General features: G+C 32.5%; 1 protein-coding gene and 1 long non-coding RNA gene across 2 annotated transcripts in view; one reads left to right on the top strand and one right to left on the bottom strand.

The window, feature by feature from the left end:
* The window catches only part of LOC148599195 (electrogenic sodium bicarbonate cotransporter 1-like), a 39,677-nt gene that overhangs the window by 11,223 nt on the left and 15,458 nt on the right, over nt 1-12,996 (top strand). Inside the window, exons 2-6 of the mRNA XM_088558641.1 lie at nt 4,706-4,853; nt 5,558-5,718; nt 6,632-6,847; nt 7,883-7,989; nt 8,759-9,004. Of these exons, the coding sequence (XP_088414767.1) occupies nt 4,708-4,853; nt 5,558-5,718; nt 6,632-6,847; nt 7,883-7,989; nt 8,759-9,004 (876 nt within the window). The 5' untranslated portion in view covers nt 4,706-4,707. The remainder of the gene's footprint in view (nt 1-4,705; nt 4,854-5,557; nt 5,719-6,631; nt 6,848-7,882; nt 7,990-8,758; nt 9,005-12,996) is intronic.
* Nucleotides 5,715-11,550, bottom strand: LOC148599196 (uncharacterized). The gene is made up of 3 exons (XR_015917998.1): nt 11,418-11,550; nt 6,728-6,828; nt 5,715-5,874 (listed from the first exon to the last, which is right to left on the bottom strand). It is a non-coding gene; the product is annotated as an uncharacterized LOC148599196 (long non-coding RNA).

Below are 12,996 nucleotides of genomic sequence, written 5' to 3'. Positions count from 1 at the left end.
TGATTAAGTGAATTCATTAAACAAGATGTATACACACAAAGCTGACATTAAAACTTCATAATTACATTATTACTATCTCTACAGTGGAAACAAATACTGTTTTTTTTTGTTTTTACTCCATGTTATTTTTTAAAAAAATATTTTGATATTGATCTTGATGCGTGAATAAGACATTTCAATTGTGTTTACCATTTATGTGATTTTCTTTTTAAATTCAAAAGACCAATGGTACTGTTAATCATCACGTCAAGAATTAAAAGCATATATTAGAGGGATATACAATATACATGTAATGTATATATTGTTATATATTGTGATCATGCCAAACTGATTCAACCCCGCCACATTTTATGCGCCTGTCCCAAGTCAGGAATTTCGGGCTTCTGTATGTGTGGTTTCGTTTTTACCTTTTTTTCGTTTATTTAATGTTTTTGTTAATTGAGTTTATATAGGCAACCTTTTCGCTGTACCTGTGTAGAATGATGCATAGGAGCAAGCTGCAGCCTGTCCTGTGGTGTGTGGTTTTCCTATTCGTTCATAGAAGAAGACCAATGGGTGACCTTGGTGTGACATTTCCGTCCCGGTTGGATTGTTGTGTCAAATTCACCATACCTAATCTCGTTATAATATATACATGTATTTAGTTTACATTCAAACCTTGTTCACTAGAATTGATTTTAAACATTCCGTGTATATGACACACAACATATTTGTTAAATAGATATATGGATATTTGTATATGTAATTCTATAACTTAAACCTTGTGTGAACTTAATAATGGTCAATGTGCCCATTTGTATTATCTTTTGTGACGTAGGTGTGAAATGTTATTGCCTAAAGCTGCATGTAGGTCACCATCTAACAAGGCCGGTCAATTATTTGTCCGCGACCTTCCTGTAGGGAAGTTCACGTTACCAACTCATAAGGTCAAGGACAGATTTGGATCTTTGGTATGCTCTCGTAATGGTATACAATATGGATTTTAGACAACAAATTTATATGCTCCACATAATAAAAAGCACGTCGTATCCCATGGTTTGTTAATGTCCCCTTGCAAGCATTCTGAAATACAAAACATCACACTTTTTTATCACAGATTATATAACCTACGTTTTTTTTAATATATATATACCATGTTACATGGGATGATATTTTATTTCATTGATCCATTTTGGGTTATTTTTCCTCATTTCCCCATTAGTTGCTCAGTTTACATAATAACACTGTTTTGAATTAAAAAATATTGCCCTATTGTGAATTGTTTTGAAAATAGCCCTTCGTGACTCGTAATATACATTTACCGGAATATACTCACTTGTAATATAACGGGTGTTGCTGGCGGAGCAGGACATGCCGACGCTTCCAGAGTACTCGATTTTACATCCGTTTGTGTGGAGTTTACACTGCTAGTGCTTAATTGCTTTGTGTGACGTCATGTTTTTTATCTTTAGTTTTTTTGTGTAATCTATTTTATTTGGTACGCTACTTCATATTTGTTTCCTAAGTTCACGTTTAAGTCATACTTTGTGATTTTGACATAAAGAATTATCCCACTACACTTTCGTATATTTTGCCGACATTAAGGATTATATTGTGTATGAGTATAGTAATAAATCGTTTGTTACGATATTGGTCGATATTTTCAGGATATGTTTCGTTGATGTTTTTGCATCGGCTTGTTCATTTACTTTTGTTTCTATGTACATGTTTGTTTTTTTGTTTTTTTTTTTGTTTTTTTTTTTTTGTTTTTTTGTTTTTTTTTCTTTTTGGTTATTTCATACATTAGTATGTATGCCTTTGTATTTTGTACTTTAAATCTCTCACTTTTCCCCCGAATATTGACTTTTTAAATGCACTTAAAAATCGATCGCAATGTAATTTTAATGAACAATTTCAGAAATTTATGGTTCACCAAGGGTCAAAGAAAAACCACACATTATATGAATACCTAACATGTTTGCAGTGTTTTGGTGTTGATTACTAGGCATGCGTGATGTATTTACATCTGAACGTGTATGTTCAATGCTTTCCAACTATATTATCGTGTCATATCGGCTATTCTGTCAAGCATTAAAAACATGGCTTTGTTTGTTGTCAGTACGCTTTTCATTATTTATTTCATCACAATGTTTTTAACGCTTATTTTGAAAAGTCGACAATTGAAATAAAGTAATGTCTGGTTGAAGGTAGGCATACATTTCTTTCCAGTGATTTATTATGAGCTAAGAAATGTATAATGTTATTGCGCAGTTATGAGATGAGGGTATGTACCATAGATGTTGCACGTAAAAAGATGCAGAGTATATGTGTCCTATGAATATATATATATATATATATGTATTTCTTGTTGTCACTTCCTCGCAAAGATATATAAGTTTGTACATGATATAGGATAATAACAATAAATAACAATATAATGAAATGTTAAACTATGGGCAATACTTCGAATGAATAGTCAAAAAGAATATCTATATAACAAATGGGGCATTAACAAGTTTTCTTGCGAAGGCCTCGAAGTTAAAGTTTCACTATCCAATGAGAAGGCCATGAAATATGTAGAGAACTACATTTATTGAGAATTTCCTTTCAATGTTCTTTTATTTCCTACGTAATAATCAAAATATGTGACCGTGTTTTCATGTAAACCATGACTTCTATGGACATGTTAAGAGATAATATTATAGACAGATTCATTATGTACAATGTAAAGTGTGTATACATTCTTATTTGTGGTTTACAGATTTTCCAATCACATACTTGATATTTAACTATAAATTTTGATACATATCTCTGGCTACTTCCCTTTGCTTGTTAATGATATTCCTGGTATCCCTTTATAAACACTCAATCTATATGAATATTTTCATGTTTGGAAAAGACTATACAACATAGATTTCATTTTTTTTATTATTACACGGCTAAAAGTACGTACATTTTTGTTCTAATTTTGTTTATTTAAATATGTTCTAAGTTTTCCAAATATTTAGTAAGATACGATTCTTAAAATTTAACAGCAAAGCCTGTAGACTTTATTTGATATCTATGATATATCCAAGCAGATTTAAACGATTTAATACTTAAAATTGATAGTTTGTTTAATGTAGACAATTATTAAGAAAAACAGTTGTCTTTAATGTTTACGAAAAATAAAATGTTTATGTTAACAATCTTACTAATACTATGCAGTTGGTACATGTATATACAGCCATTTTTACATGTATATACAAAACATCAATACATTGCATATATATATCTGTAAATGTGAATAATCATAGATATGTAATTCTTTGTTCATCTGTCATATTGTCGTTAGTGTGTGATTAATTTTCGTTTGCTACAAGTCAAGGTTTACGCCAAGGTGATCCACCGTCACATAGCATATAGGCAACATTAATCAAATATTCATGTATTTGATATTTTTATATATGGTATGAAATTGAGTCTCCCCCGCATCAACAAAAAATAGGACTATGATAAGGGTAATTTGTATGTATTTGATATTTTTATACAATTAAAAGTACTATAATATCAAACCTCCGGAACCGAATTAACTCAGGATTATGATAAAGTTATTTTTTTTTGTCTGTTCACCCATTCCATCCATTTCTTGATTAGCTGCACGATAAGAGATTTCATTTTATTTTTCTATTTTTATAATACTAGTTGGTAGGCAAAACTTATACTAAATATATGTATGAACTGCATATATTATATGTGTGCACCACGAGCATTATGATTATTTTAGAAAGACAGAAAGCATTCCTTAATTCTTTACATTGTTCATGTAACGGTGTTTTTTTTTCTGTTTGGATGGTTGTCTCATGGACATTCTACCCCAAATATTGACTTTACAGTCAAACTGAAGTTCACATTTATCATAATATTTAAAATTATTATCTTAATGTTGGTTGATTTCTAAATTGTAAATGTCACGGTAAAAAATAAACGATGTTGAACCTTTAGTTTAGTAAATGTAAACACAAAATTTTAAAACGTTCACGCCTACCTTTTCTGTTGAAGAAAAAGAAAACAAAAGAATTAAAATAATAATAATCTCATAATTGCGGAACAACAAGCGCCATTGTACATAATACCTTAATACATGTATTTTTGCATGTTATCAATCTCATTCAAGTTTTAAATACCACAAAGAACAGTTTTTGTACATCAAGAGGAACGTGTAAACAAATTGATGAAAAACGGAAGTATTAATAGGCAATTTATTCAAAGGTAGTTCATTTTAAAGATAAAGATATGCTATGTAATAAGGATATGCTATGTAATATAGATGATTTAAGTGTTTTGGTTACTGATATTTTACGAAGCAATGAATAAGAATGTGTTGGTCTTTCTCTAGTTAAAAATTGTATTTCAAACCAAGATATGGAAAACTTTATTCTGTTCTTCTAAATGTAACTTGAGCAATTCTGATTAAACAAGCAATATATGAATAATTTTTTTTATGTAGGCTATATAGGAACAGTACATGCGATAACGCATTATACAACAATAAGGGGATTGTTTTAAGTCATAGTTTCCTCGAATTTTATTATTAATTTTAATTTTTTTTCTAATAGACTACTTTGAGTTAAAAAATTCCATTCAGGACATTTGGACGGGATATGACATCAAAGTGTAATTTCCAGCACGAACAAAAGATGTAATTACTTAATGAGTGAATTACGTTTTATTTATCTCTTTTAAGAAATGTCGTCACAAGTAGAATCTACACCACCAAAATTTGAGATAATCGTCGACAACATCTCTGAAAAGTTAGAACCACGAGACCTTTTCTGCCAAATGGATGCGCTACGTCATTACAACGATGACTTCGTATGGAAAGAAGTTCGGAGGTTAGTAATTCAGATTACAAAACGAGATTTATATCTGAATTCAACTGTACAACATCTTTATATATAAATACCCATTGACTCCTCGAGTTTCAAACTTAGTTTCTTTTTTAGTAACAATGTTAAGGTATTACATTATTTATTTCATTTTTTTCAAACATCTGGAAAACCGGATAGATGTTAAAAGGTTTTGAAACATTAGATCGAAAATATTTTGCTGATGCATAAAATGACGACACAAGTCGGACCAAGGACTGATTATAGCAACACAAGTCCCAACCTAACCCGAATTTGTTCAAAGCATTTATTTCTTTAGGAGTATTTGGGATTATCTGTTTCATATAAACTGTGTCCTATACTAGGTTTAAACGCGTACTTATTGTACACCATTTATATGATAAATTAGTGATATACATGTATGAGGATTGACAAAATACATGACTCTAGTGTACATATATAATGTAGGTATCCAGTTTGTGACTGACTTGTTTGTTGACAAGGTACAGATAATTCCAATATCACAATAATATTCCGAAAATGATGCTACTCGTAAGTGTTACACTATGACACAAGTGTGTACTTTGACTATCACTCTCGAATACATGTAATACACGAAAAGATTTATAAACTGAAGTTTTTTTTTAAATTTCTTATCATATATTATTAAAACTTTTAGCAATTTTAAAGTAATGTCATGTTGTCTTTAGATGGGTGAAATTTGAAGAGGTAATCGAAGAAAAAGGAAAACGATGGTCCAAGCCTCACGTATCATCTCTTTGCATGCAGTACCTCACAGAGTTACACATGATTGTGGCATCAAATCCACTGGTCCTCGATTTGGAGGCTTCCTCCATGTTTGACGTTGTTGGTAAGTCTATTGTTTGACACCTTTGCATGCGACAGTCACTGTTAATTTGTTTCGAGACGATTAAATGCTATTCTCTATAAGAATCAGGCAGTGGGTCAATAATGGTGAACAATAAACAACGCAAATCTTGCCATGAAACCTGCTTCAAAACGTTATCTGAAATGCAGAAATTAATTGGAAAGAGTGAATAACCAAAATATTATCACGAGTGCCGAAGAACGCCTAGATTTAACTAGTGTGCGGAACTTGTTCACGAAAAATTATCGAAATTTATTACACTGGGAACATTCGATAAAACACTGCTATCTATATAGTAAATTCATTTCTTTTTTAAGTGTCAGTAATTCAATGTATAAATTACATGAAATGCACAACAGTAAATTTCGTTATTAAAGGGAGATAACTCATTTTCCTCCTTGCATTCTATCAATATTTTGTGTTTTTATTCTAGGCCCGATTTATTATTTTTCTATTTTGCCTGCTTCTTACAGATGCCAGCACTTATTTATTTCGAAACGTTCTGGGAAACTATCAGTTAGATGCGAACATTACACGCATATCAACTGAATTAGAAACCAATTCATCAGAACTCGAATAAAAACCTAGAAAATAGGTACATGTAACTTGCCCAAGGGAGTAGTATAGTTAAGTTTATTCACTTAAATATCATATCATGCAAGAAAGTCCCAAAACAAGTCGGATTGTAGCATAACTGAAACAACAACTTCATGTAGTGTACATAAAATAAAATATTTTTTACGAGTAAAAAAAGGGAGAAAATATCAGCAAAATCGATTTGGATATATAGACAGGTGAATACTGTGGTTAAAGGGATGCTGTTTTCCTTTGCCCTGTGACCTTGAATTAAATAATTATTTAGAGCCTCCATGACATATAGACCCCCCTGTTATAGATACACTTCTAGAAGAATGGCGAGTTAGTGGTATATTAAACAGTCTATTATGGAACCATGTCCGGTCAGTTCTACTGAAACCACACAAACACCAACACGTTGGCAGACGACAAATTAAGCGCCACCAAAGCAGGGCCGGTAATCTGAACCAAGGAACTTTTCTAAGCGACGACGAGGAAGCTCCATCATCACCAGATCTGAAAGGAAAAATTAACGGTACATTGTACATTAAAAGTGTAAAATCATGTTACTTGGATTAACCTGTATTGCATTTTGATGATCGGTTCTGAGAGACAAAAGACTAATCTAATTGTATCGGTACCAGCTGCTCCGATGGTGTATTATCTATGTTGTCTTGATTATGGATCGGATTAGTATTCGGGAATTTCGTTGTTACCCATATTTATGCCCACCCTTCCAGAGCACCTAATGTTATTCTCTGTCTTTTTTGTGAATGTTTACATTGCAACTGCCTTAATAAACAGCCATTTATGTGTGCTGTATCTTTTTTTTAATGTTAAGTTTTTACATATATTCCCTTCTGTTATCTACAAAATGTACATGTATGTAGCTTTTCTATGTTTCCTGTCTTCAAATTATAGCAATGACACATAATCCTTTTTAAATGCTTCGGTATATTTTCCCCGATATACATATTCACCAGGCTTAAGTTGCAAGGATATATATATCTGGTCCTTGCAACCTAAGCCTGGTGAATCATCTCATTTTCATCTTTTTTAATTGTATTTTATTTCCCAATATTTATGATAATATAAAAGATTGTCCTGGAAACCTAAAGTACATCGTTTCATTAGTTCCTTGGGAATCTTAGCAGATATATATGTACTTGATGCATATTAATACATAATCGTAAAAAGTTAACATATCATATCATTTTAAAACACCTATCTTCTACTTAGAACTGTCGTTATTATAAGTAATATACCAATGAATTAAAGTATTATGAAACACGTGCACTTTAATGGGGTCAAAGGGGACTTCAATTATACTTAATGTAGATATTTTGAATAACTAATGTGAAAAATTATCTCAATTGCATAAGTTACTCTTTTCTTGTATTTTTTTTTTCACCAAACCCTTGAGAAATTGTTAAAATTTTATCTGCGGCATTGTTTTAACGGAACGAATTTATCTACGACATTGTTTAACGGAACGAATTTATCATCTATCAGTTGCTTATTATTAGTTCATCTTTTCTACATTTTAAAGCCACTTTTCTTACACTATTAGGAGGATATCAACCATCATCAGTACACAGCTTATCAGAGCCGACGAATGGTATTGTAAATGGTGACATAAATGCAAGTCAGCCAAATCTCTTGTCGTTCGGAGGCGAGGTACAGTAACCTAAATTCCAGTGACAATAACAATTACAAAAATTGCAAGAACAAGTTGGCCGCGATCTGATTTTGTGTCATTTGATACATACTCCATATAATTTGGAACAAAACAATTTATTTAAAAAAATATTTGTAGGGTTTTATCTATATTTCAAACCCTATGTTTGGGTGTCCAACCCACAATTCCGCCTGCTGTAGCAATGCGCCATAAGTGGGTATATCTATTTATATGCTCTCAAATGGAGTAATTTTAGTTAACTAAGTAATAGTTTATAAAATTCTTTTCCAAAAGGAATGCACTGTTTACGTTGCACGAACGTTGTTCTGTCGTCGCACGATTAACACAAATGAATCACCATTTAGACAACTGATGATGCTCATCCTTTAATGTTTTTTCCTTTAAATTCTATACGTTATTGTCTTAGGTGAATATAGCGACCTCAGACCTTCTGAACACTGGAAAAGTCTTATAGGATTTAATCAAACTTACAAAAACAGAGCAATACATTTAAGGGTGAACAAGACATTAAGCATCAAAACATTTATACGCATTTCAGCCGGGAAATTCTTGGTAAGTTAGCAAATAACTTAAAGACATTAAAACAGAATTTAGGGAAGTAAAGTTTCGAACAAAATATAGTTTGTATTTTACTTATCTGCATAGGTATTCCTTTTAACTAAAATTGGAGCACTATTTTTATTTAGTTAGAACTAGCATAATATACAATTACTCTAAATGTAGTTCCTACATACACTTTGTTTACAGACAAACAGAAAGTTCAAAAGAAAAATCCCGGATGGGGCAGAAGTAATGAATATCATGGTCGGAGAGGTCGAAGAGCTTACCAATAATCTATGTGCCTTTGTTAGACTCAGAGAAGCAAGGGATCTTGGGAAGATAACGGAAGTGGACTTGCCAACTCGTTTCCTGTTTGTGTTACTGGTACCAAGGGCACATTTAGATCCTGCAATCGAAGCTGGACGATGTATGGGTACTTTAATGACAGATGAGGTAAACAAAGGAAATAAAGTTTCGCCCCAATTTTCTGGTGGGATATACATCTGTAGTGATCATGGTGTCTGTCCGTCCGTCCTTTCGCCCTTCAACAACTTATATTGCTACAGTTTTCATTACAACTACTTATCACAACCTTTTTGATATTTTGACATGATATGCCACATCTCAAACTTTAGCGACATCAATTTACGACTTTGTTTTTACTTTGACCATATAATTATTGGGATGGGGTGTAGAAGTATTCTTTAGCGAGGGTTTCCCACTGTTTTTAAATGTTTTGAAGCTTTCCGCTCGCTCCGATCGATGTTTTGTTGCAGTTCGTACTGGGTGATAATTGAGTGAACAGTTACCGCATAATATAATTTTGTCAGTTTCCATTGCCTACTCTTATTTTTGAATTTCCGTGATATGAAATGTAATAAACAACTGAGGCAACAAAACCAACGACAAATAATATCTCCGATAAAATGTATAGACAATGATGGCTATAGTTATTCACCCTATATTAAGGAACATTCTAGACAAAAAAGTATACGGCATGTGTATTAATCATTTTGTCAAGAGGAAAGAAAACATGTGTGACCTTGTGTAATTTTTAATTAAAAACTATAAAAACCATACTGTAAACTGGTAAACCATTCGTCACTTTTTGTGGTTGCTAAATTTATCATTTGTTAAAAGTTTTATACAACATGTTAAAAAATGAATGAAGATTGAGAAGTTTGAACCAATAATTCCTCCTAGATTTTGATTTTTTTTCCTTCAATGACAAAAAAATATGTACATGCATAGCGAAAAAAGCTATTTTGTCACGTCTCTAATTAAACCAGGCGTAAAGATGATGACATTTGTCCACTTCAAGTGGATGTAGCACAACATATGTTCTCTTCCAAGGACTGTAGCACAACATTTGTTTTCTTCCAAGGCCTGTAGCACAACATTTGTTTTCTTCCAAGGACTGTAGCACAACATATGTCTACTTTAAAGGATTTTAGCACAACATATGTTCTCTTCCAAGGATTGTAACACAACATATGTCTTCTTCCAAGGACAGTAGCATGGCATGTTTTCATTTACATATACAAGGGATGCAACATATTAACGTATGTCCACTCCCGAGCATTAAATCTATTTTCCGAGGCCTGCTTCATTAATATTTCTGTAGGCTCTTGAGTTTGCAAACCGTTATATAGGTAACAGCCTCTGTTTTAGCAGCCCTTATATCTGAATTATCCCTCTAGAATTATTTCGAGCAGTATTTTGTGTTTGTATAATGTAATTAGGACGGTAAAACACCGACAAAATATTTCACATGGTATTTATATGAATAACACGTGATTTTTCACTCGAAATGAGCAGTTTTAATTTGTAATGTATGTCACTTGAAATTTTTATAAATTTCGTGTGAACTTTTTGCATTAATTTCACTTCAAGAGAATATCACTTGAAAACCAGGGTTTTCTTATTTCATGAGAAATTCTTATGAATATCATGTAACCGTTAAGCTCGATTAGCATGAACATTATTGGCAATTATAGCCAAATTCCTTTGAAGTGTACTTGCTGATAATGCTTGTATCGACAAACTGATTATTGGGTCAGTTTGCAATAAGCATGCGCCAATTACCCGCATCGGGATTCCTTTTTTGAAGAGGCTAATGAAATAACACTTACAATGACGTGGTAACGATCAGCAGTACTTGCAGCCGTTACTGTAAACAGCTTTGTATAAACAAATACGGTATATGTACAGCAGTATCACATCTCTTAAACATTTAACATGGAATGATATAATAAATCAGTACGGTATACTTTTCTGAAGCTGCGATTAAGATTTGCTGCATTCTAGGGTCTAAAAATTCTCAATGATATTAGAACTGTGAAATTTGCGAAGCAAATTTTTGGTCGTTCCCTCCGCGGGACTCGAGCTCGTACCGCTGTGACATCTATGGCAACACCGCCTGCACAAAGTGCAGCGCCCTAAACCACTCAGCCAGCTAGGCTATATAAAAATATAGCTTACGCTGGCCGGGTCATTCCTCCTCGTAGGCTGCAACTTAGTACACGATGTATAGTAGTACGGCACATCTCATGTAGGTATTGTTATGTAGGATAGAGGATCAATTTAACGATACATGTCACAACAAATATATATTATTCAAACGTCTCAGAATGTGACGAGGCTATTCGCAACACTGCTCCATCGGATCACAATGAAACAGGGAAGATAATGTAAGCATAGAAGGGTCTGATGCTCTCACGATTTATGTAGCTAATGTTAAACTTGTCTTGTAAACTAGTTACTTTAAAGAACTATTTTAAGACAATATTTATTGTCCTTTGGCAATTCTTGCAACATACGAAGGAGTGACTTTATATTCAAGAGAACTGGCAAAATCGTAACTCACCACTGTAGAAATTAAATCATAATAGTAATGCACAACCGATGGTAACAAATTAATATTATGTAATGCCAGCCTTCCACTGTTCGGGTCCCTGTTACATTGCTTCATTAAATAACGCACTGGATCTAATTACATTCATGACGACCAGTGGTCTTCCGAATGAAATAAGTCTCCATTTAATTAATGTTTTTGTTTAAAGATAAAGAGTATCGTTTTCATTTATAAGTTACAAATTACCGACAAAAGGAATAAATGGCATTTTGTTTTTGATAGTGACTTCATCACGGTAAATATAAGGCTCGCCCTATTGGAATCACCTGATATGAACCGTGATAAAGTCACTATCAAAAACAAAGTGCTCTTTATTCCTATAATATTGCCAGTATAAATTTGGTTAAATGAAATATCGATTGATAATAATAAATCTAGAATCACCGATCGAAGCTGGTCTGGATTATCTAGACAGTTTTTTTGTAACGTTTTTTTTCTTCTAGAGACTCATATTTAAGCGTATAAGTAATGAATACGCATTGAAAAAAAATGGGAAGCTAAAATAAAGTTATATAAACGAAGAGACCGGCACTGAACAACTTCGGATGGATAACAGTCCATACATGTACATGCATTAAAACCTTAAATGATATCATTTCAGGTCAAAGTCTTATGTATATGTAGGAAATGCGGAAAGGCATTAGACATGTTTTAAGTGCAGAAAAGTTATTTAAACGGATAATAATCCATATTTCAGCATCTTCTGGTAAATATTACACAATAGTCGAGGTGTAATTGTATAATGATGTTCCTCTATAAAAGCACAAATAAGAAAATGAAGTTATTTTACTTCTAAAAAATATGGAATAAGGTTTCACATTGATATAACAAATCCCAAAGCATAAAAACTACATGTACATGTATTTTGTTTCCTATACGAAGTGCACTTAGCATCCCTATCCCTACCATTTAAGTGGTTGTATTACTCTAATGTACAACCGCGTGTTAGTTTGTTTTTATTTTAAAACATAAGAGAAGACAGATTATGCTAAAAGAAAACTAATTCTAACAGTCTAAAAACCTCAAATATTCTTCTTGCCGAGAACAATCCGTCAACCTGCTCTTTTTATCTAATAAACAATGTTTTTTCCATGTTCTTTGTAGTAACAGACTTACTACATAAATCTTGATATTTCTAAAATAACCATCTGTTTTCTCAGATGTAATATTTCATTCTAAATCCTGGTATAATTTTTACCTTAAAAAAGCACATATGAACATCTTTAAACTAGAAAAAGAATAGTTGGTTGAAAGTATGTGTAGTAAGGTTTAAGTCAGGGTGTTGCATAATCCATCAGTTTATTCGGTTTTAACTGTTTCATGTGTTGGATGTTCTTGGTATAAGACAGTCTATCGAGGGCAAGACTGGTTTCTATGGGTTTTGTTATGTTGATAAAACATTAATGAGCTCGCTCACAAACAGCATCATATTGGACACTCGGTCAGAGAATGGGATCCAGTTGATTTCTGTTAAAGTTTATCCATCCATCCATGCCAAGCTTTCATGGTAACGGACACAAGTTCAAAGTTT

The sequence above is a fragment of the Perna viridis genome, chromosome 13 (assembly GCF_037379345.1).
Source record: "Perna viridis isolate PV_CMFRI_1.1 ecotype Kerala chromosome 13, ASM3737934v1, whole genome shotgun sequence".
NCBI lineage: Eukaryota > Metazoa > Mollusca > Bivalvia > Mytilida > Mytilidae > Perna > Perna viridis.
This window is presented reverse-complemented; position numbering and strand designations above follow the sequence as displayed.